This window comes from Bos indicus x Bos taurus, chromosome 16, assembly GCF_003369695.1.
Source record: "Bos indicus x Bos taurus breed Angus x Brahman F1 hybrid chromosome 16, Bos_hybrid_MaternalHap_v2.0, whole genome shotgun sequence".
In the NCBI taxonomy this organism is placed as follows: domain Eukaryota; kingdom Metazoa; phylum Chordata; class Mammalia; order Artiodactyla; family Bovidae; genus Bos; species Bos indicus x Bos taurus.
The window spans coordinates 38,924,407-38,947,438 of record NC_040091.1 but is presented as its reverse complement, the minus strand read 5'-3'; the positions used below and the strand labels follow the sequence as shown (position 1 = coordinate 38,947,438).

The window sequence follows — 23,032 nt, the reverse complement described above, 5'->3', positions numbered from 1 at the left end:
ATTAACTCTGCATCACTGCTATTAACTTTGTTTCTATGATGATCTATTACCTTGAGTATTTTCAAAGCATTATTTAATGAAAATAGCTTTCACTATATCAGTAACTTGCCATTCTCACAAAGAAGGAAGTTTTCAACTACAGGTCCCTAACTCCGTTCCTTTAGGTAAACAAACATGTCAGTACATCACAGAAATAAAAGGTATTTGAAGGAACTCCTGTAAAATTTAAAATCTATGAGGAAAAAACAGTGTTTCTTCACACAAACATCCCAAGCCAAGTCTTACTAAATGAAAACCACCAGCATCTCAAAACTATATATCACAATAAAATCAATTCATCTGAAACAGAAGCATTTTAATTTAAAAAATTCTGTCACTTTTGTGACTTACCTCATCATCTTTGTACCAGGACAAACTCTCAGCAGTAAGGACAAACCAGTATCCCTTAGAGCCTCCTTTCATGATGCCAATGTTGCTGATGGTTAGCCATCCCTTGCGAATCACCTTCAAGAGAACACAGATCGGCAGAGATGTTTAGTTTAATATAAGCCTATGGGGAACACAAGTCTTGTCCTAAGTTAAAAACAAGATACAAGTTACAGTAAGAACAACATTGTTTCCCCAAAGCTCAACTTCTCTTAAACTACTCAAAATAATATATCTTCCAAAAGCCCAGATAACCAGAGGGAAGTCTCTACCATCAAATGAACAAAATCAAATCAAAATTGCAGATTCGTAGGGATGGTGGAAGCACAGAGACTGAAACAGGACTAAAATTCAGCAGATTAAATGCTTGTGCCTGGCCTATTTATGGCACTGCTGCTACAATTAAAATATATTTAGTGATTGAATGAACAACAATAGATTCTCCATGCCCACTGTCTCTTATCCCTGTCCAGCCCACTGGCCCATTTGTTTGCCTGGTTTGCATCTCAGAATTTCACCAGAGACTGGCCACCAAATGGTGAAAAGAAAACACCCAAGCCAACCAATTAGTTCCCTGTTAACAGCTCTGAACGGGCTGAATGGGAGAGAAAGCTGAAACAATACGCTAAAATTAAAAGTTTAAAGTTTTTAATGGTGCAGATTTACCCATCTACTTCTGATTGTTTTTGCTAAGCTAAAGAATACCCAGAATCATCATAAAAACCTTTAAACAGTGTTTAACTTTTCAAACGTTAACAACTTGGATAGAAATTATCTACAAATGGCATTTAACTGAAGATCTTTTTCTCATGGTTGTTGCAAAGTTAAGTTCTGTTTTCCATGTGGCATAGTTTACCATTTCCTCTATGCTAGATAATTCTTGTTGTCACAGAAATGAAATACTACATGGCACTGTAATAGCATTCTAAATAAAAAAAATCACCCTATACCTGCATGTTCATTATGTTAGACATCCTGAAATAATTTTTTAAATTACTGAATGACTAATGGGTGTCACTTCTTAAAGGTAAATGGAAATACCCTAATAATCGGATTTTATTTTTATATTTATATTTTAAAGTTTTCTAGTTGAAGAAGGAAAGCCAATTCTAGGGAAAACTGTGAGATAAGTTTTCAAGGTCAAGGTCATTATTGATCTTCCAAGACTCATTCCACATTCCCAGTCTCAGTTACCCTTGATTCCCCGTTTCAGTACCTACCAGCATCAGCTATTTTTCCCTTTTTAACTCTACAGACCCCCAGACAGAACCCCATTCAGGCCCACACTAAGGCAGTACGACTGTTTAAAATTACTCCTTCTTATCCTCTAAGAAGGAAACAATACTTCTCAAAGTATGGTTTATACCAGCTAATAAAATAAAATGGTTACAGTAAATAACCATTGGGATGCTTTCTAAAAACACAGATTCTTGGGACAACTACAAATCCACATGAATCAGAATAGATACATATGAAACCCAGGAAGCTACAGATTAATACTTTGCAAAGTGAGTCTTTTTCATACTAAAGTTTGAAAACCACTGCATGTATACATACAATCAAAATTTCATTTTCCTTACAGCAAATAATCTCATTTAATTTTTAGTAAGAAGGAACTGGTTATTTCCCAGTAAGCCTGTTAGCCACACCACCACAGCTTACAAACAGCATACTCAACATAGCCCGCTCAGTGAAAGTATATTCACTATTTCATTTTATCAGGTATCTTGGATAAAGAAGAAGTCTTCCAGATACTCTACAAACTGCAATAAGATAATTTCACCTGTTGATAGAACATGCTGGCTTCATTAAGAAGAACCATGAATTCAGTTCAGCAAACATTTGCTAAGAACCTATCATATGTCAGTATGAGAAAGGTGATGATGCTACACCCTGCCCTCAAGAATTTTACAGTTTTATAGGGAATGAAGATCCATAAAGAGATAATTTCAACGTAACAGTGTAACAAGAGATGTATGCTAAGTAAGAGAAGGATACCGGATACAACTTAAGAAATGTTAATAGTTAATAGGCTTTCCTTGGAAACATGGTAGCTCAAAAGAGCCTAACAGAATTCAAATTAGACCAGGAAGTAGTCCTGTCTGCCTGTTTATTTGTTCTCCATAAAGAAGGACAAAAAAAGAACACAATAGAAAAGAGCCACTTCATGCCAAAAATATGAGTTGGGATGAAGAAATTGAGGCTGCAGAGGTAAGTAGGGTAAAGTTAGAGTCAATCTAGTTCAACAGACCCCAAATTCTAGATAAAATTGGCAAAATAAAAATAAATTTCAAGTATACATGTAAATTTATTAAGTATATATGACCATTGTACTACTAAACTGTGTATATCCACAGAAACACACAAAGAAACTTGAAAGTATGATACGAAGATGAAATAAATATTTTATTTTTTTATTTTGTGGGAGAAATCTATTTGTTACGTTTACAACTTTGTTATTGACTTCTCTGTGTCACAGAGTGACAGTACTGGTATTGACTTCTCTGTGTCACAGAGTGACAGTACTGGTATCAACACACATATATAAACACACACACACATATTTTAAATACTAATACATCTTAACTGTTTTCTTGTTTTCTAGATAAAAATATGTATTTAGATGTTCTATTACATCCTCCTGCATTCCAGCGAATTTTCCACGCTCCCTGAGGCAAACTAGGTTATGTAAGCTGCCGAAATAACCCAGGTGAGAAATGACCAAGGTGTGAAGTAACATCATGATGAAGAAAGCATAAAGATAAATAAACCTACTGGACAAACACCTAGGAGACAAAATCAGTAGGACTTATGGCTGGATGAAAGGGGGATTAGTGGAAGGAAAGACTCTAGAACTGCACTGTACAGTAGCCACTAACCACATATGGTTATTGAGCCTTAGTGACTAGTTTAATCTCAGATGTGTGGTAAGTGTAAAATGCACAGTGGATTTTGAAAACTTAATACAAAAGAAATGTAAAATATTTCACTAAATGTTTTAAAATGTATCACATGTGAAAATGATAATATGTAAGATATACTGTGTTAAATAAAATGCGGCAGGTGAAATGAATACTAAGAATAGATTTTATTTAACACAGTATATCTTAATATCTTTTATTAACGTGGCTTGCATTATATTTTTACTGGACCTTGCGCTATTTATTCTAGAATGATTCTGAAACTCCTGGGGCTACCAAATCAGAAGGAGTAGAGGAAGAGAACCAAGTTTTAGAAGTGAGGGAGTTGACAGTGAATTCAGTCAAGGCCATGCTGAATATGAAGTATCTGTAGGAAACACATGGGCTTCCCAGGTGGTATTAGTGATAAAGAACCTGCCTGACAATGCAGGAGACATGGGTTTGATTCCTGGGCTGGGAAGATTCCCTGGAGGAAAGCATGGCAACCTACTCCAGTATTCTTGCCCGGAGGATCCGATGGACAGAGAAACCTGGCAGGCTACAGTACATGGAGTCACAAAGAGTTGAACAAGACTGAAGCAACTTAGTATGCATGCGTACGGGAAATACAAATAGATGTGACCTGACCTCTGATGCAAAATGGAAATGTTAGGACTGGACATTAAGACTTGTGAGTCATCAGTATATATACATAAGTGACAAGCATTGATAAAACTGTGTGAAATAGTAGTGGCTCACAGTGGAATCCTTGGGAAAATATAAGGTTGGTGCAAAAGTAATTTCAATTTTGCATTGTTGAACTTTGCCATTTGATATTGGAATATATTCTTGAATAAATGTGGTTAAGTTATACATCATTTTAATGAATATTTATTGCTTTATGTTTTTCGCTAATGAATTACTACTTGCTGTTTATTTTATATGTATTTTACACCTAAGAAATGATGTTACACAAAAAGCAAATTCGAACAATTTTCTTATTCAAGTTCAAAATGAGTCATAAAGCAGTGGAGACAACTCGCAATGTCAACAATCCATTTGACCCAGGAACTGCTAATGGAATGTACAGTGCAGTAGTGGTTCAAGACGCTTCACACGGGAGACGAGAGTCTTGAAGATGAGGAACATAATGGCCAGCCATCGGAAGTTGACAACGGCTAGCTGAGAGGATCATCGAAGCTAATCCTCTCACAACTACATGAGAAGTTGCCCAAGATCTCAACATTGACCTTTCTATGGTCATTTGGCATTTGAAGCAAATTGGAAAGGTGAAAAAAGACTGACTGCCCCGTGAGCTGACTGCAAATCAAAAAATCAGTGTTTTGAAGTGTTGTCTTTTCTTATCCTATGCAACAACAATAAACCACTTCCTGATCGGATTGGGATATGTGATGCAAAATGGATTTTATATGACAACCAGTGATGACCAGCTCAGTGAATGGACCAAGAAGAAGCTCAAAAGCTCTTTCCAAAGCCAAACTTGCACCAAAAAATGGTCATGGTCACTGTTTGGTGGTTTCCTGCCTGTCTGATCCACTACAGCTTTCTGAATCCCTGTGAAACCAATCCATCTGAGAAGTATACTCAGCAAATTGATGAGCTGCACCAAAAATTGCCATGCCCCCAGCCAGCACTGGTCAACAGAAAGGGCCCAATTCTCCACAGCAATGCCCAATAGCATGTCGCACAACCAATGCTTCAAAAGTTGAACAAACTGGGCTACAAAGTTTTGCCTCATCCATCATATTCACCCGAACTGTCACCAACTGACCACTACTTCTTCAGCATCTCAACAACTTTGTATAGGCAAAATGTTTTTACAACCAGGAGGACATGGAAAATGCTTTCCAAGAGTTCATCAAATCCCAAAGCATGGATTTTTATGCTATGGGAATAAACAAACTTATTTCTCATGGACAAAAATGTGTTCATTAAGATGTGTGTGAGCCTAGTTATAAAGATTTAGAATTCAGAGTTCAAAACCATTAAGGAAGCCAAAGGCAAGGTGAATTTCAAGGAATGTGTGGCTGGGAGTGTCAGATTCAGCACAGAAAAGGACATGTAAGGTGCAGTGCAGACATCATAGTGTCTTAGCTATGCAAATTGCAGTGAGGTGGTGGGATGAGTCAGAGTTCACTGGGTTGAAAAGTGAATGGGAAGTGAAAAATGAAGACAATGGCTACAGAGAGCTCTTTCTAGAGAAGGAGAAAAGCAAGTTAAAACCAGAATAGACATTGGGTCAAAGGAGGTGCTTTTGTTGTTCTTGCAGTTGCTATTGTTTTTTGATTTGTGGATTTTTTTTCTTTTTTGATATGAGCAAAAATTGGGTACATTTATTGCTTGAGGAGAAATAATAGGACAGGGCAAGAGATACAGAAAAAATGATGTAATGGCAAAGAAGATGGGAGTGGATGAGATGAAGAGCACAGAGAGGGGACTGTCTTTGAACAGGAATGAAGCTGCTTGATCTTGTGAGCCTGGGAGGCTGGAAGAGTGAGGGTAGATGTAGGTTCTCTGCGTGGAAAAGCGTAGAAGGTTGAAAAAGGTTATAGTTGAGCTTTCTATTTCTCTTAATAAGAGAACAGACTGAATTATCTGCAGGAAAGTAAGGATGAGAAGTTGGAAAGAAGGCTTGAGCATAGTGTTAAGCATTGGGACAATCAGTAATTGAATGAGAGACAGCATAATTGGAATTAGTTTAACGAAAAGAAAAAAGGTTGACAAAACACAGCACTGAAAACCCCTAGAAGATAACATAGGAGAAAATCTAGATGAACCTGGGTAAGATTATGCCTCTTAAGATATAATACCAAAAACACAATCTGTGAAAGAAATAAGTTGGTAATCTGAACTTCATTAAAGATAAAAATGTCTACTCTGCAAAAGACAGGATCAAGAGTGTTAGAAGACAAGCCACAAATAGGGGGAAATGCTTGCAAAAAACATAACTGATAAAGGACTGTTATCCAAAATATACAAACAAATCTTAAAACTTGATAATAAGAAAACAAAAGACCCAATAAAAAATAGGCCAAAGACATTAACATACCTCAACAGATATGCAGATGGCAAATAGGCATATGAAAACATGCTCACTATCAGATGTCATCATTTCTGTCCTTTATTGTGCCCATATTTGCATGATACGTTCCCTGGTATCTCTAATTTTCTGGAAGAGATCTCTAGTCTTTTCCATTTTATTGTTTTCCTCTACTTCTTTGCATTGTTCACTTCCAAAGCCTTTCTTATCTCTCCTTGCTATTCTTTGGAACTCTGCATTCAGATGGATATATCTTTCCTTTTCTCCTTTGACTTTAGCTTCTCTTTTTCCAGCTATTTGTAAGGCCTCCTCACACAAGCATTTTGCCTTCTTGCATTTTTCTTGGGGATAGTTTTGATTACTACATGTTGTACAATGTCATGAACCTCCGTCCATAGTTCTTCAGGCCCTATGTCAATCAGATCTAATCCTTTGAATCTATTATCACTTCTACTATAAAATATAGTATAATATAAGTAAATAGAAGGGATTTGATTTAGGTCACATCTAAATGGTTAAGTAGTTTTCCCTACTTTCTTTAATTTAAGTCTGAATTTTGCAATAAGAAGTTCAAGATTTGAGCCACAGTCAGCTCAGATCAATAAAGGACAGAAAGGTATGGACCTCACAGAAGCAGAAGATATTAAGAAGAGGTGGCAAGAATACACAGAAGAACTGTACAAAAAAGATCTTAATGACCCAGAAGACTGCAATGGTGTGATTATTCACCTAGAGTCAGACATTTTGGAGGCCAAGTGGGCCTTAGAAAGCATCACGAAGAAAAAAGTGAGTGGAGGTGAAGAAATTCCAGCTGAACTATTTCATATCATAAAAGATCATGCTGTGAAAGTGTCGCACTCAATATGCCAGCAAATTTGGAAAACTCAGTAGTGGCCACAGGACTGGAAAAAGGTCAGTCTTCATTCCAATCCCAAAGAAGAGCAATGCCAAAGAAGGTTCAAAATACAGCACAATTGCACTCACTTCACAAGCTAGCAAAGTAATGCTCACAATCCTTCAAGCCAGGCTTCAATAGTACGTCAACCGAGAACACCCAGATGTTCAAGCTGGATTTAGAAAAGGCAGAGGAACCAGAGATCAAGTTGCCAACATTTGCTGGATCATAGAAAAAGCAAAAGAATTCCAGAAAAACATTTACTTCTGCTTCATTGACTACGCTAAAAGATTTCACAGTGTCAGTTCAGTTCAGTTCAGTCACTCAGTCATATCGTTCTCTTTGAGACTCATAGACTACAGAATGCCAGGCTTCCCTGTCCTTCACCAACTCCCAGAGCTTGCTCAAACTGATGTCTATTGAGTTGGTGATGCCATCCAACCATCTCATCCTCTGTCAGCCCCTTCTCCTCCTGCCTTCAATCTTTCCCAGCATTAAGGTCTTTTCTAATGAATCAGCTCTTAGTATCAGGTGGCCAAAGTATTGGAGTTTCACCTTTAACATCAGTCCTTCCAATGAATATTCAAAACTGATATCCTTTAGGATGGACTGGTTTGATCTCCTTTCAGTTCAAGGGACTGTCAAGAGTCTTCTCCCATACCACAGTTCAAAAGCATAAAGTCTTTGGCACTCAGCTTTCTTTATGATCCAACTCTAACATCCATACATGACCACTGGAAAAACCTTTGTCTAGCTTTGACTAGACAGACCTTTGTTGGCAAAGTAATGTCTCTGCTTTTTAACATGCTGTCTAGATTGGTAATAGCTTTTCTTCCACGGAGCAAGCATCTTTTAATTTCATGGCTCCAGTCACTATCTACAATGATTTTTGAGCCCAAGGAAATAAAGTCTGTCACTGTTTCCCCATCTATTTGCCATGAAGTGATGGGACCGGATGCCATGATCTTTGTTTTCTCAATGTTGAATTTTAAGCCAGCTTTTTCACTCTCCTCTTTCACTTTTATCAAGAGGCTCTTTAGTTCTTCTTCATTTTCTGCCATAAGGGTGGTATCATTTGCATATCTGAGGTTATTGATATTTCTCCTGGCAATCTTGATTCTAGCTTGTGCTTCATCCAGCCCGGCATTTCGAATGATGTACTCTACATGTAAGTTAAATAAGCAGGTTGATGATATATGGCCTTGACATACTCCTTTCCCAATCTGGAAGTAGTCTGTTGTTCTGTGCCCAGATCTAACTGTTGCTTCTTGGTCTCCATACAGATTTCTCAGGAGGTAGGTAAGGTAGTCTGGTATTCTCATCTCTTGAATAATTCTCTGTAGTTTGTTGTGATCCACACAGTCAAAGGCTTTGGTGTAGTCAATAAAGCAGAAATAGATGTGTTTTTTTTGGAATTCTCTTGCTTTTTCTATAATCCGACAGCTGTTGGCAATTTCATCTCTGGTTCCTCTTTTAAATCCAGCTTGAACATCTGGAAGTTCTCGGTTTACATACTGTTGATGTCTGGCTTGGAGAATTTTGACCCTTACATTGCTAGTGGTTGGACAAGTACAATTGTGAGGTAGTTTCAACATTCTTTGGCACTACCTTTCTTTGGGATTTGAATGAAAACTGATCTTTTCCAGTCCTGTGCCCACTGCTGAGTTTTCCAAATTTGCTTGCATATTGAGTGCAGCACTTTAACAGCATCATCTTTTAGGATTTGAAATAGCTCAACTGGAATTCCATCACCTCCACTAGCTTTGACTGTATAGATCACAACAAACTGTGGAAAGTTCTTAAAGAGATGGGAATACCAGACCACCCTACCTGCTTCCTTCTATATGCAGGTCAAGAAGCAACAGTTAGAACTGGACATGGAACAACAGACTGGTTTCAAACTGGTAAAGGAGTACGTCAAGGCTATATATTGTCACCCTGGTTCTTTAACGTATATGCAGAGTACATCATGCGAAATGCCAGCCTGGATGAAGCACAAGCTGGAATCTAGATTGCCGAGAGAAATATCAATAACCTTAGATATGCAGGTGACACCACCCTCATGACAGAAAGCAAAGAGAAACTAAAGAGCCTCTTGATGAAAGTGAAAGAGGAGAGTGAAAAAGCTGGCTTAAAACTCAACATTCAAAAAATGAAGACTATGGCATCTGGTTCCATCATTTCATGGCAAATAGATGGGGAAACAATGGAAACAGTGACAGACTATTTTCTTCGGCTCTAAAATCTCTGCAGATGGTGACTGCAGCAATGAAATTAAAAGATGCTTGCTCCCTGGAAGAAAAACTATGACAAATCTAGATAGTGTATTAAAAAGAAGAGACATCACATTGCCGAGAAAGGTCCATATAATCAAAGCAATGGTTTTCCTGTGGTCATGTATGGATGTGAGTGTTGGACCATAAAGAAGGCTGAGCACCAAAGAATTGATGTTTTTGAACTATGGTGTTGGAGAAGACTCTTGAGAGTCCCTTGGACTGCAAGGAGATCAAATCAGGCAATCCTAAAGGAAATCAACCCTGAATATTCATTGGAAGGACAGATGCTGAAGCTGAAGCTCCAATACTTTGGCCACCTGATGCAAAGAACTGACTCATTTGAAAAGACCCTGATGCTGGGAAAGATTGAGGGCAGGAGGAGAAGGGGACGGCAGAGGATGAGATGGTTGGATGGCATCACCAACCCAATGGACGTGAGTTTGAACAAGATTTGGGAGATGGTGAAGGACAGGGAAGCTTGGCATGATGCAATCCATGGGGTCACAAAGAGTCGAACATGACTGAGTGACTAAACAACAACAAAATAGCAGCTTTATTCATAATTGCCAAACTGGGTAATAACTCAGATGTCCTTCAATAGATGAATGGATAAACAAACCATGGAAAATCCAGATATTGGAATATTTATTATTCGACACTAAAAAGAAATTAGCTATCAAGTCATAAAAAGACATGGAGAAATCTTAAATGCATATTCCCAAGTGAAAGAAGTCAATTTGAAAAGCCTATATTCTGTGTAATTCCAACTATATGAGATTCTGGTAAAGGGAAATCCATGGAGACAATGGGCTTCCCAGATAGCACTAGTGGTAAAGGACCAGCCTGCCTAAGAGACACGTGTTCAACCCCTGGATAGGGCAGATCCCCTGGAGAAGGGCATAGCAACCCACTCCGGTATTCGTGCCTGGAGAATCCCAGGGGCAGAGGAGACTGACAGTCTACAGTCCATGAGATCAGTAGCTGTCAAGGGTCGGGTGGGAAAAGGGAGAGATACATAGGCAGAGTATATAGGGTTTTTAGGACTTGCCTGGTGGCTCAGAGGTAAAGAATCTGCCTGCAATGTGGGAGACGTAGGAGGATCCCCTGGAAAAGGAAATGGCAACCCACTCTAGTGTTCTTGCCTGGGAAATCCCACAGATAGAGGAGCCTGGCAGGCTACAGCCCATGGGGTCACCAAGATCAGACACGACTGGGCGACTAACACACAGACATAGAATTTTTAGGGCATTGAATATACTCTGATGCTATATGGATATATATCATTATATGTTTCTCCAAACTCAAAGAATGTATAACACCAACAGTGAATCGGAAGGTAAACTATGGACTTTGGGTGATTATGATGTGTCCATGTAGGTTCATCTTTGGTTTAACAAAAAATGTACCACTCTGGTGAGTGATGTTGATAATGAGGGAGGTTATGTATGTGTGAGCACAAAGGAAATATGAAGAAAATCTCTGTTTCTGCTTCTCAATTTTGTTGTAAACCTAAAACTTCTCTAAAAACATAAGGTCTTAAAAATAATGGCTGAAAGCTGAGTGTAAATACCATAAACTGCAGGCCCACAATCAGCAATTACATTATCATCTCTAAAAGCGCTCTGCACACCTGATGTAGAAAAAGTGAATGTAACTGGGAATTGATCCAGTGTTCTAGACCCAAGTGACCAAAGTTCATGGATGTAAAGATGTTGAAGGTTTTCAGCAAGAGAGCAATTTAGGTGATCATCCATTTGATCTAAGCCAGGCAGAGAAATGAGGCCAGGAGGGAGCTAATAGAGAGGCAGAAAATAACAACAAAAAAGGCAGGTACTACATTGATCAGGTGTCCCCAACCCTGAGGTCATGGGCCAATAATGGTTTATGGCCTGTTAGGAACCAGGTAGCACAGCAGAAAGTGAGTGGTGAGTGAGCAAATGAAGCTTCATCTGTGGGTCCCCAGCGCTCCCATTATCACTGGAACCATCCACTCCCTTCCCACGTCCATGGAAAAATTGTCTTCCATGAAACTGGTCTCTGGTGCCAAAAAAGTTGGGGACTGCTGATGTAGGTAAAGGCAAAAATAGAGTTTGGAGAATTTAAGATGATGTGAAGCAATGAATTGCTTGATCTTATTGGCATCACTGGATTCACCTGTCAAAGATGCACTATTTCTAGAAGTATTGACCGTTATAAGCAAAATGGATATTTTATTAAACATCATTTAGTTCAGTGGATATAGTCAACTGAGCTTTATGGAAATTATGAAGTACTGCTCCTGCTAAGTCACTTCAGTCGTGTCCAACTCTGTGCGACCCCATAGACGGCAGCCCACCAGGCACTCCCGTCCCTGGGATTCTCCAGGCAAGAACACTGGAGTGGGTTGCCATTTCCTTCTCCAATGCAGGAAAGTGAAAGTGAAGTCGCTCAGTTGTGTCCGACTCTTAGCAACCCCATGGACTGCAGCCCACCAGGCTCCTCCGTCCATGGGATTTTCCAGGCAAGAATACTGGAGTGTGGTGCCATTGCCTTCTCTGATGATGTACTAATAATAGCTAAAATTAAATTTGCAAAGTCTCCATGGGATTTCCAGACAAGAATACTGCAGTGGGTTGCCATTTCCTCCTCCAGGGGATCTTGCCAATGCAGTAATCATACACACATCTCTATGTGTGATATTATGTGTGTCTCTTACTTTCTATGACATAAGTCATTTTAATTACAATAGGCTTTCTCACTTGGAAAGAAAAGGAGGATTATAATTACAGTTGCCATGCTGTGAGTACACGTGGCCCACATCCCTTCACAGGAATCCCATGGAAGTGTGTTCAGAGCTGAATGCTGTCAGCAAACAGTTGTCATAAAAATGTTTAAGAAGCTCTAGTCCAATCCCAACCCCTCCTAGGGTAGGGGGCAGGGGGAAGCATATTGGTCACAAATGAACTTACCCCCTCAATGACAAACAACTCAAAGTAAGAATTAAGAAAGAGAAATTCCTAATGTACTTTTCCACAGAAGAATTGAAGGGGAGAAAAATCACAAAATCAAGGAGAAATACTGGAACAAAATAAGAAAAGACAAGTATTAAGGAAAACTGGTCAAAACACAAGAGATACAAATACTAAAGGGAAATTAATAGAACAAAACAAAGTGAAGGAGCAAGAAAAGGCAAAGACTAATAAAATTTTAAAAGAACATTAAGACAAATGGGATTGACTGTGGTCTCTTCATAGAAAAAGATATAATACATTAATTTGGTATTCAAATTTAAGATTACCAAAATAAATCCATCAACATTTGGTACAATAACCATTTACAGCCTCTTCGTGTTTGACTATCAAATTCTGTCTTGAGTGTCCAAGTAAACAAGACCATAAATATATGACTGGAAGGGACCTTGAGAGCTGAAAGGGCATGTCCTATTTGTAAGGCTTGAGGCAAACCATCTTTAAATATTTATCTCTATAAATATGACCCAAGCTTCTTTTGCCAAATACAGATACTTAGAAAGTGGAAGAGGGAAAGTGGAGTGGCCCACCCCTCTCCTTAGTGGTGAGCCTGTATGTTCTAGTTAGTTCCTCCATGCCATGAAGTCAGGCCCTGTCAGGGTTGGCAAAATCTGTATCTTAGGGACAACTTCAGACTTCAACATCTGTCTGGCACACTGGATCATAAAATTAAAACACAAGACAAGGAATAAAATTATGGGAAGAAAACAGTACATGTGGAAAAGCTTTGGGCCTTGAACTTTGTGAGCAGGGCATTCTGACCTTGGCTTAAGTTATGGTAGACCATACAAGTTTTTCTCAGCTTGGCAGCTGGCTTTTAACTGTTGCAGCCTGTATGTGGAGGTTGTAACCACAGACTTTCATATTTCGATTCTGGGAGATTACAAAAGGCTTTAACCATAGGTGAGTAGCTGCTTCTATAAAGGTAGTTCACACACCGCAGGGCTGACATTGGGGGATGTACAAAACTTCAGAGGCCCAGCAAGGGCACAGGCCAGGCAGATCAACTGGCTAGTTAGGAGGGACCTACCTTTGAGAACACAGGCCTCCTCAGGACATAGGCTGCTTATCCTTGAATTTGGCCAACAGAGATTTTCCTAAACAGGTGTGCCTGGGGCAAGAATTCAACTCTAGGGAGAAAAGTCTTTCTAAATAAAGGCCTGATAGACTTCAGGAGGGAGAATTAGACTTGCTATGTTTAAACTGTACTGCAGTTGAGGTTCATATATATTAACATCACAGAGAACTCGAAGGTCTAGCTTTAGTTTATTGGGTTGGCCAAAAAGTTCGGCTAGTGAATGTGTTGTTCAATTAAGTTCTTGGTGACAAAGAAAAATATCTTTATTTTTTTACATAAAACTGAACAAACTTTTTGGCCAGTCCAGTGTTCGTGGGCAGAGAGGGGAGTAGGAAGGGTTAGGGGCTTCCCACATGGTGCTACAGTAAAGAACCAGCCTGCCAATGCAGGAGATATAAGAGTCATGGGTTCGATCCCTGGATGAGGAAGATCCCCTGGAGGAGGACAAGGCAACCCACTCCAGTATTCTTGTCTGGAGAATCCCATGGACAGAGGAGCCTGGCGAGCTATGGTCCATACGGTTGCACAGTCAGACACTACTGATGCAACTGAGCACACACGCATGCGGGAAGGGTTAGATTAGCTGCCCTCAGTGCCATCCTTTACCCCAGGCCAGGGCAAGAAGGGAACTGTGGACGGCTGCTCTTAACTGTGCTGCTTATTTAGACTCAAGAGTCAATTCCACACCCCCACCCCAGCACATGTTCTCCAACTTCTCTGGCTTCATCATCTAAGCAGAAGAAAATCTCCTTAAGGCTTCTAGATAAATTATATAACAAGCAGAGAAACAAAAGCCAAAGGGAAGTAAAAATTACGTTTTAAATATGCTTCACAGGAGAGAAAGGTAACTCAGATATGACCCGGTAACTGGGTCTGCCATGGTTGCAAAGTCCTAAACTTTGAAATAGCAATGTTTCAAGCTTTCTTCTCCAAGACTAAATATGTGGATGGTTTTCCCTCTTTATGCACAGAGCAGCAATATTTAACTTACAGAGAGATCTCCCTCAATACATTTATAGGTTCACAAACTAGAAGAAAAAATGATTGACAGTAGGGTAGGGCTAAAACCAGCAAGATTTGCTGTCTACCCTCTTAATTCATACCTCTGAAAGTTTGCTGTCATCAGTGCCTATATCTAGGGAAAAGGTCTAGAAATATAACATAACCCGAGATAATTTTAAAGGCTAAAGAGTCTATTTGTCTTATTAAATTTGGTTGTGGCAGAGCTGATGCTGGGATTATCTTTTCTGTGCCCTCTTTGCTTTATTTATGAAGTAAGGAACACAAGAGACTATTTCAACTTCAAAAGCCCAGAAGGAACAACCCATTTTATGGAGGCCAGATTATGTTATGGAGACCAGCAGGTACAGCTGCTGAAAGAACTCCAACTCCACCTGGGCAACAGAGACCCAGAAAGGAAGAATTGCAGGATGACTTTAATATGATGTTCCACAGCTATTTCAGACTTCGCAAATTCCTTCGGAAATGTAATCTTTGGACTTGAATTTCTGAGAATTTCATAGTACAAGGGGGCTCATCATCACAAGGAGGATATGTCTATTTTGTTGAGATTTTATTACTGGGTGCGATGCTTTATATTATTGATATCATGTGATCACTGCAGAATCTTCGATAGGCTAGGGGGAAAATATGGCTGCATGTAATTTGAAATAGGAAATAAAATAGGGAGGAAACATGTGACCTGGAGCACAAACCATGCCTTGGAGTGAACTTTATTCATGAGCCATCTAGACCCATGTCAGAACCCTCTATCCACTAGTGGTCCGAGGAGGATGTCCAGACAAGCCATGATTAGCTTTGGAGGAAAAGCTTCTAGAAAGTAGTAGCAGGGCTGACAGACTGTTGATCTCTTCCCCCAAAGGAGGCTAGCCACACCCTTAGTTAACCACTAATTTAATGGTTAAACTCAATGGAATAAAAGGTGGAGGAAGGCTGAGGAATCCCTCAGGGGGTTAGGGGTAGGAGGATAAAGACGGCACACCTGTTGTTTCCTCACTCGTTCCAGCCATGGGGGAGGAAGGTGACTTCTCAGACTGGGAAATCTAGACGAATAAATAGAGAAGTATAGTTCCAGGGCTATTCCTCCCCCACTCTCTCCCCTATTCAACTTCGGAGCTAGCCTGCCCACAGAAAGCACACCCTGAGGAAGAAGGCAGTTCACGCGTGCAATTTTTTTTTTTATAAACTATATTGTTCAAAGTGTACAAATTAAGTTTTGACATAATGTTTATATCTTTTAAACCATCTCTAGAAATCAAGATGGTAACATTTTTATCATTCCCAACAGTCTGTTCATAACCCCTTGGTGTTGCCACCTCCCAGCCCTCTCTTGTTTTTTGGTTTTTTTTAGACCGTTATTTTTTTTTTAATTGGAGGCTATTAAATACTTTACAATATTGTGTATTTTGCTGGTTTTATTGTGGTTTAACAATATAAGTGGCTTCTGCCATATATTGACATGAATCAGCCATGGGTGTACATGTGTTCCCCAACCTGAGCCCCCCCTCCCACCTCTCTCCCCATCCCATCCCACAGGGTCATCCCAATGTATCAGCCCTGAGCACCTGTACCATGCATCGAACCTCGACTGGCAATCTGTTTCACATACGGTAATATACATGTTTGAATGCTATTCTCTCAAATCATCCCACAGACCACAGAGTCCAAAAGACTGTTCTATACATCTGTGTCTCTTTTGCTGTCTCGCATATAGGGTCATCGTTACCATCTTTCTAAATTCCATATACATGTGTTAGTATACTGTATTGGTGTTTTTCTTTCTGACTTACTTCACTCTGTATAATAGGCTCCAGTTTCATCCACCTCATTAGAACAGATTCAAATGCATTCTTTCTAATGGCTGAGTAATATTCCATTGTATATATGTACCACAGCTTTCTTATCCATTCATCTGCTGATGGATATCTAGGTTGCTTCCATGTCCTGGCTATTGTAAACAGTGCTGCAATGAACATTGAGGTACATGTGTCTCTTTCAATTCTGGTTTCCTCGGTGTGTATGCCCAGCAGTGGGATTGCTGGGTGGTATGGCAGTTCTATTTCCAGTTTTTTAAGGGATCTCCACACTGTTCTCCATAGTGGCTGTACTAGTTTTCATTCCCACCAACAGTGTAAAAGGGTTCCTTTTTCTCGACACCCTCTCCAGCTCTTATTGTTTATAGACTTTTTGATAGTTGCCATTCTGACTGGTCGGTCACATGTGCAATTTTAAGAGATAAGTTTAATTAATTCAGGGAAGTGTTCAAAGGTTTTTCTCACCTAAAACACTTGATAAGTCAGTCAACCAACAAGTATGGAATGCCTATGATGGACCAAGAACTGGGAGAGGAGCTCTGCCCCTTTGTCCACAGATGAGAGCAAATGTGACAATGCCCAGGTGAGTCTCACCAGTGGGCTGACGTAATGTGAAAAATACAAACTTATGACTGGGATAAAGAAGCTGTGAAAACAAGTAAAGCAAAGTATACATAAAGGGATTTAAAGAATAATCAAATTAAAATACAAAATAATCAAATATTTGTTGAAATATTGTTTTGTTCTCAAGATTCTATAAAGTACTACTATGAATGAATTGACTAACTGACATTTTTATGTTTGGATGTTACTTCCATGGATTTAACTTTCTAGGAAATCAGAGCATGGAGTTTTGTAAGGGTCTGAAATAAATAAAGCATACAGTTTGACACCATTTCTAGGAATTCAAAAAAATAATATCTAACATTTACTAAACACTAGGACATGAGTTTGAGTGAACTCCAGGAGTTGGTGATGGACAGGGAGGCCTGGCGTGCTGTGATTCATGCGGTCGCAAAGAGTCAGACATGACTGAGTGACTGAACTGAACTGAACTGAACTGAAACACTACTCTGTGCCAGGAATTGTGCTAAGAGCTCCGTGTGTATTATTTCTTTTAATCCACACAGTATCCTTTGAGGGAGGTATTATTTTCCTGGGAAAGATTGAAGGCAGGAAAAGTGGACGACAGAGGATGAGATGGTTGGATGGCATCACCAACTTGATGGACTTGAGTTTGAGCAAGCTCTGGGAGATGGTGAAGGACTGGGAATCCTGGCATGCTGCAGAACGTGGGGTCACTAAGAGTCAGACATGACTAAGCAACTGAACTGATTATTTCCTTATGTGACAAATAAGAAAACTAGAGTCAGGTTCCTATCACATTGCCAACAGGCTTTCTTCCATTTTTCTCCACTTTGCAGAGCACACTCTGAGAATTTAGAACCTTAGTATATGAATAAAATATTCTCAGTGGTAGTCTGATTTCAGAGATATAGTCCTTAATTCATAGCACATACAAAGATGTTGGCAACAGTACAGTGTCTAAGAGCAAACAATGGGAAACAACCTATTTGCCTAACTGGAAACTGGTTAAAAGATTATGATATAATCATCTGATATTAAGCTAAGAACAAACACCTACTCTATAATGTGAGAGCTGTGCAGGGCTGGAGTGGCTGTGGGGAGATACCCCATGTCCAAGGGCAGAGAAGCCCCAGCAAGATGGTAGGTGCTGGAGCAGCAGCTATGTGGCACTGAAGCAACTTTGAGGAGATATCCCACATCCAAGGGCAAAGGAGACCCAGCAAGACAGTAGGAGGGGTGAAGTTGCATTTAGAAATCAAAGCCCATACCCGCCAGAGATGCTCAGAGTGCTCAAAGAAACCCTGTACACACCAGGACCCTGTGACCCCACAGAGAGTGAGACAGAACTGCATTTGAGTGTCTTCTGTGAAGGTATGGGTCAGCAGTGGACTGCCACAGGGGTGGGGGCTCGGGGTGCAATAGACTTGGGTATGGCATAAGCCCTCTTGGAGGAAGTCACCATTAGCCCCACCATAGAGCTGTCAGAACTTACACAGGACTGAGAAACAGACTCTTAGAGGGCACAAACAGAAACTTGTGCAAACCAGGACCCAGGAAAAAGGAGCAGTGACCCCATAAGAGATTGACCCAGACTTGCCTGTGAGTGTCTAAGAGTCTCCAGCAGAGGCATGGGTCGGCAGTGGCCTGCTGCAGGGTTGGGGGCACTGAGTGTAGCAGTGCATGCATGGGACCTTTTGAAGGAGGTTGCCATTACCTGCATTACCTCCACCATAGTTTGGCCCAAGGTAAATAACAGGGAGGGAACACAGCCCCACCCATCAAGAGAAAACTGAATTAAAGATTTACTGAGCATGGCCCTGCCCATCAGAACAAGACCCAGTTTCCCCCTCAGTCAGTCTCTCTCATCAGGAAGTTTCCATAAGCCTCTTACCCTTCTCCATCAGGGCAGACAGAAAGAAAACCACAATCACAGAAAACTAACCAATTTGATCACATGGACCACAGTCTTGTCTAACTCAATGAAACTATGAGCCATGCCATGTAGGGCCACCCAAGATGGACGGGTCATGGTGGAGAGTTCTGACAAAACGTGGTCTACTGGAGAAGTGAATGGCAAACCATTTCAGTATTCTTGACTTGAGAACCCCATGAACAGTATGAAAAAGCAAAAAGATAGGACACTGAAAGATGAACTTCCCAGGCTGGTAGGTGCCTAATATGCTACTGGAGATCAGTGGAGAAATAACTCCAGAAAGAATGAAGAGATGGAGCTAAAGCAAAAACAACACCCAGTTGTGGATGTGACTGGTGATGGAAGTAAGTCCGATGATGTAAAGAGCAATATTGAATAGGAACTCTGGAATGTTAGGCCATGAATCAAGGCAATTGGAAGTGGTCAAACAGGAGATGGTAAGAGCAAATGTCGACATTTTAGGACTCAGTGAACTAAAATGGACTGGAATGAGTGAATTTAACTCAGATGACCATTATATCTACTACTGTGGGCAAGAATCCCTTAGAAGAAATGGAGTCCCCATCATAATCAACAAGAGAGTCTGAAATGCAGTACTTGGCTAAGCTAAGTCGCTTCAGTCGTGTCCGACCCTGTGTGACCCCATAGATGGTAGCCCACCAGGTTCCCCCATCCCTGGGATTCTCCAGGCAAGAACACTGGAGTGGGTTGCCATTTCCTTCTCCAATCCATGAACTTGGATGCAATCTCAAAAATGACAGAATGATCTCTGTTTGTTTCCAAGACAAACCATTCAATATCAGAGTAATCCAAGTCTATGCCCCGACCAGTAATGCTGAAGAAGCTAAAGTTGAATGGCTCTATGAAGACCTACAAGACCTTCTAGAACTAACACCCAAAAAAGATGTCCTTTTCATTATAGGGGACCCAAATACAAAAGTAAGAAGTCAAGAGATACCTGGAGTAACAGGCAATTTTGGTCTTGAACTAAAGAATAGAGCAGGGCAAAGCCTAACAGAGTTTTGACAAGAGAACTGGTCATAACAAACACCCTCTTCCAACAACACAAGAGAAGACTCTACACATGGACATCACCAGATGGTCAATACCAAAATCAGATTGATTATGTTCTTTGCATCAAAAGATGGAGTTCTATACAGTCAGCAAAAACAAGACCTGGAGCTCACTGTGGCTCAGATCATGAATTCCTTATGCCAAATTCAGACTGAAATTGAAGAAAGTAGGGAAAACCACTAGACCATTCAGGTATGACTTAAATCAAATCCCTTATGATTATCCAGTAGAAGTGACAAATAGATTCAAGGGATTAGATCTGATAGACAGAGTGCCTGAAGAACTAAGGACAGAGGTTTGTGACATTGTACAGGAGGTGGTAATCAAAACTATCCCCAAGAAAAAGAAATGCAAAAGGCAAAATGGTTTTCTGAGGGGGCCTTACAAATAGCTGAGAAAAGAAGAGAAGTGAAAGGCAAAGGAGAAAAGGAAAGATATATACATTTGATTGCAGAGTACCAAAGAATTCAAGGAGAGATAAGAAAGCCTCCCTCAGTGATCAATGCAAAGAAATAGAGGAAAATAATAGAGTGGGAAAGACTAGAGATCTCTTCAAAAAAACTAGATACCAAGGGAACATTTCATGCAAAGATGGGCACAATAAAGGACAGAAAAGGTATGGACCTAACAGAAGCAGAAGATATTAAGAAGAGGTGGCAAGAATACACAGAAGAACTATAAAAAAGATCTTCACGACCCCGATAATCCTAATGGTGTGATCACTCACCTAGAGACAGACATCCTGGAATGAGAAGTCAAGTAGGCCTTAGTAAGCATCACTATGAACAAAAGCTAGTGGAGGTGATGGAATTCCAGTTGAGCTATTTCAAATCCTGAAAGATGATGCTGTGAAAGCATTGCACTCAATATAACATCAAATTTGGAAAACTCAGCAGTGGCCACAGGACTGAAAAAGGTCAGTTTTCATTCCAATCCCAAAGAAAGGCAATGCTAAAGAATGATCAAACTACCACAAAATTGCACTCATCTCACACTCTAGTAAAGTAATTCTCAAAATTCCCCAAGCCAGGCTTCAACAGAACATGAACATGAACTTCCAGATGTTCAAGCTGGATTTAGAAAAGGAAGAGGAACCAGAGGATCAAATTGTCAACATCCATTGGATCATCAAAAAAACAATAGACTTCCAGAAAACCATCTACTTCTGATTTATTGACTATGCCAAAGCCTTTGACTGTGTGGATCACAACAAACTGTGGAAACTGCTGAAAGAGATGGGAATACCAGACCATCTGACCTGCCTCTTGAGAAATCTGTATGCTGGTCAGGACGCAACAGTTAGAACTGGACATGGAACAACACACACACACATCAGTCACTCAGTCGTGTCCGACTCCTTGCGACCCCATGAATCGCAGCACGCCAGGCCTCCCTGTCCATCACCAACTCCCGGAGTTCACCGAGACTCACATCCATCGAGTCAGTGATGCCATCCAGCCATCTCATCCTCTGTCGTCCCCTTCTCCTCTTGCCCCCAATCCCTCCTAGCATCAGAGTCTTTTCCAATGAGTCAACTCTTCGCATGAGGTGGCCAAAGTACTGGAGTTTCAGCTTTAGCATCATTCTTTCCAAAGAAATCCCAGGGCTGATCTCCTTCAGAATGGACTGGTTGGATCTCCTTGCAGTCCAAGGGACTCTCAAGAGTCTTCTCCAACACCACAGTTCAAAGGCATCCATTCTTCAGCGCTCAGCCTTCTTCACAGACTGGTTCCAAATAAGAAAAGTAGTATGTCTAGGCTGTGTATTGTCACCCTGCTTATTTAACTTATATGCAGAGTACATCATGAGAAAAGCTGTGCTGGATAAAGCACAAGCTGGAATCAAGATTGTTGGGAGAAATATCAATAACCTCAGATATGCAGATGACACCACTCTTATGGCAGAAAGGAAAGAACTAAAGAGCCTCTTGATGAAAGTGAAAGAGGAGAGTGAAAAAGTTGGCTTAAAACTCAACATTCAGAAAACTAAGATTATGGCATCTGGTCCCATCACTTCATGGCAAGTAGATGGGTAAACAGTGAGAGACTTTATTTTCTTGGTCTCCAAAATCACTGGAGATGGTGACTGGAACCATGAAATTAAAAGGTGTTTACTCCTTGGAAGAAAAGTTATGACCAACCTAGATAGTATATAAAAACCAGAGACATTACTTTGTCAACAAAGGTCCATCTAGTCAAAGCTATGGCTTTTCCTTTAGTCATGTATAGATGTGAGAGTTGGACTATAAAGAAAGCTAAATGCCGAAGAATTGATGCTTTTGAACTGTGGTGTTGGAGAAGACTCTTGAGAGTCCCTTGGACTGCAAGGAGATCCAACCAGTCCATCCTAAAGGAAATCAGTCCTGAATATTCATTAGAAGGACTAACAGTGAAGCTGGAACTCCAATACTTTGGCCACCTAATGCGAAGAACCAATTCATTTGAAAAGACCCTGATCCTAGGAAAGATTGAAGGCAGGAGGAGAAGGGGACGACAGAGGATGAGATAGTTGGATGGCATCACTGACTCAAAGGACATGAGTTTGAGCATACTCCCGGAGTTGGTGATGGACAGGGAGGTGCTGCAGTCCATGGGGCCACAAAGAGTTGGACACAACTGAGCGACTGAATTAAACTGATTAATGTAAGGATGAATACTAACATATACCAAAATGTCAACTGTGATTGAAAATTAGTGGCAAGATAGAAAGCTATATTTCCTCCTTCAATTTTTCTATAAATATACACTTTCCTACAATATTCATGTTATTCAAAATGTAAATTGCCATCACATTATTGCTTGCTTTAAAGAAGCAATTTATTACAATTCCCTTTAATGTTTAATGAACACAGCATGTTGGAAAACTGAGGCAGACTACAAATAACCAGGTAGTGAAATAACTCCATAGCACAACAGAAAAAGAAATAGTTCTGGAATGTAACAAGGGAACTGTTCATGAT

The 23,032-nt window shown here is 40.2% G+C and overlaps 1 protein-coding gene across 11 annotated transcripts in view; it reads right to left on the bottom strand.

The window, feature by feature from the left end:
• DNM3 (dynamin 3) overlaps nucleotides 1-23,032 on the bottom strand; it is a 649,041-nt gene that overhangs the window by 301,123 nt on the left and 324,886 nt on the right. For all 11 annotated transcript variants that reach the window (XM_027564824.1, XM_027564820.1, XM_027564823.1 and 8 more), the window contains one exon: nucleotides 391-504. In XM_027564824.1, coding sequence (XP_027420625.1) covers nucleotides 391-504 — 114 coding nt within the window. The remainder of the gene's footprint in view (nucleotides 1-390; nucleotides 505-23,032) is intronic.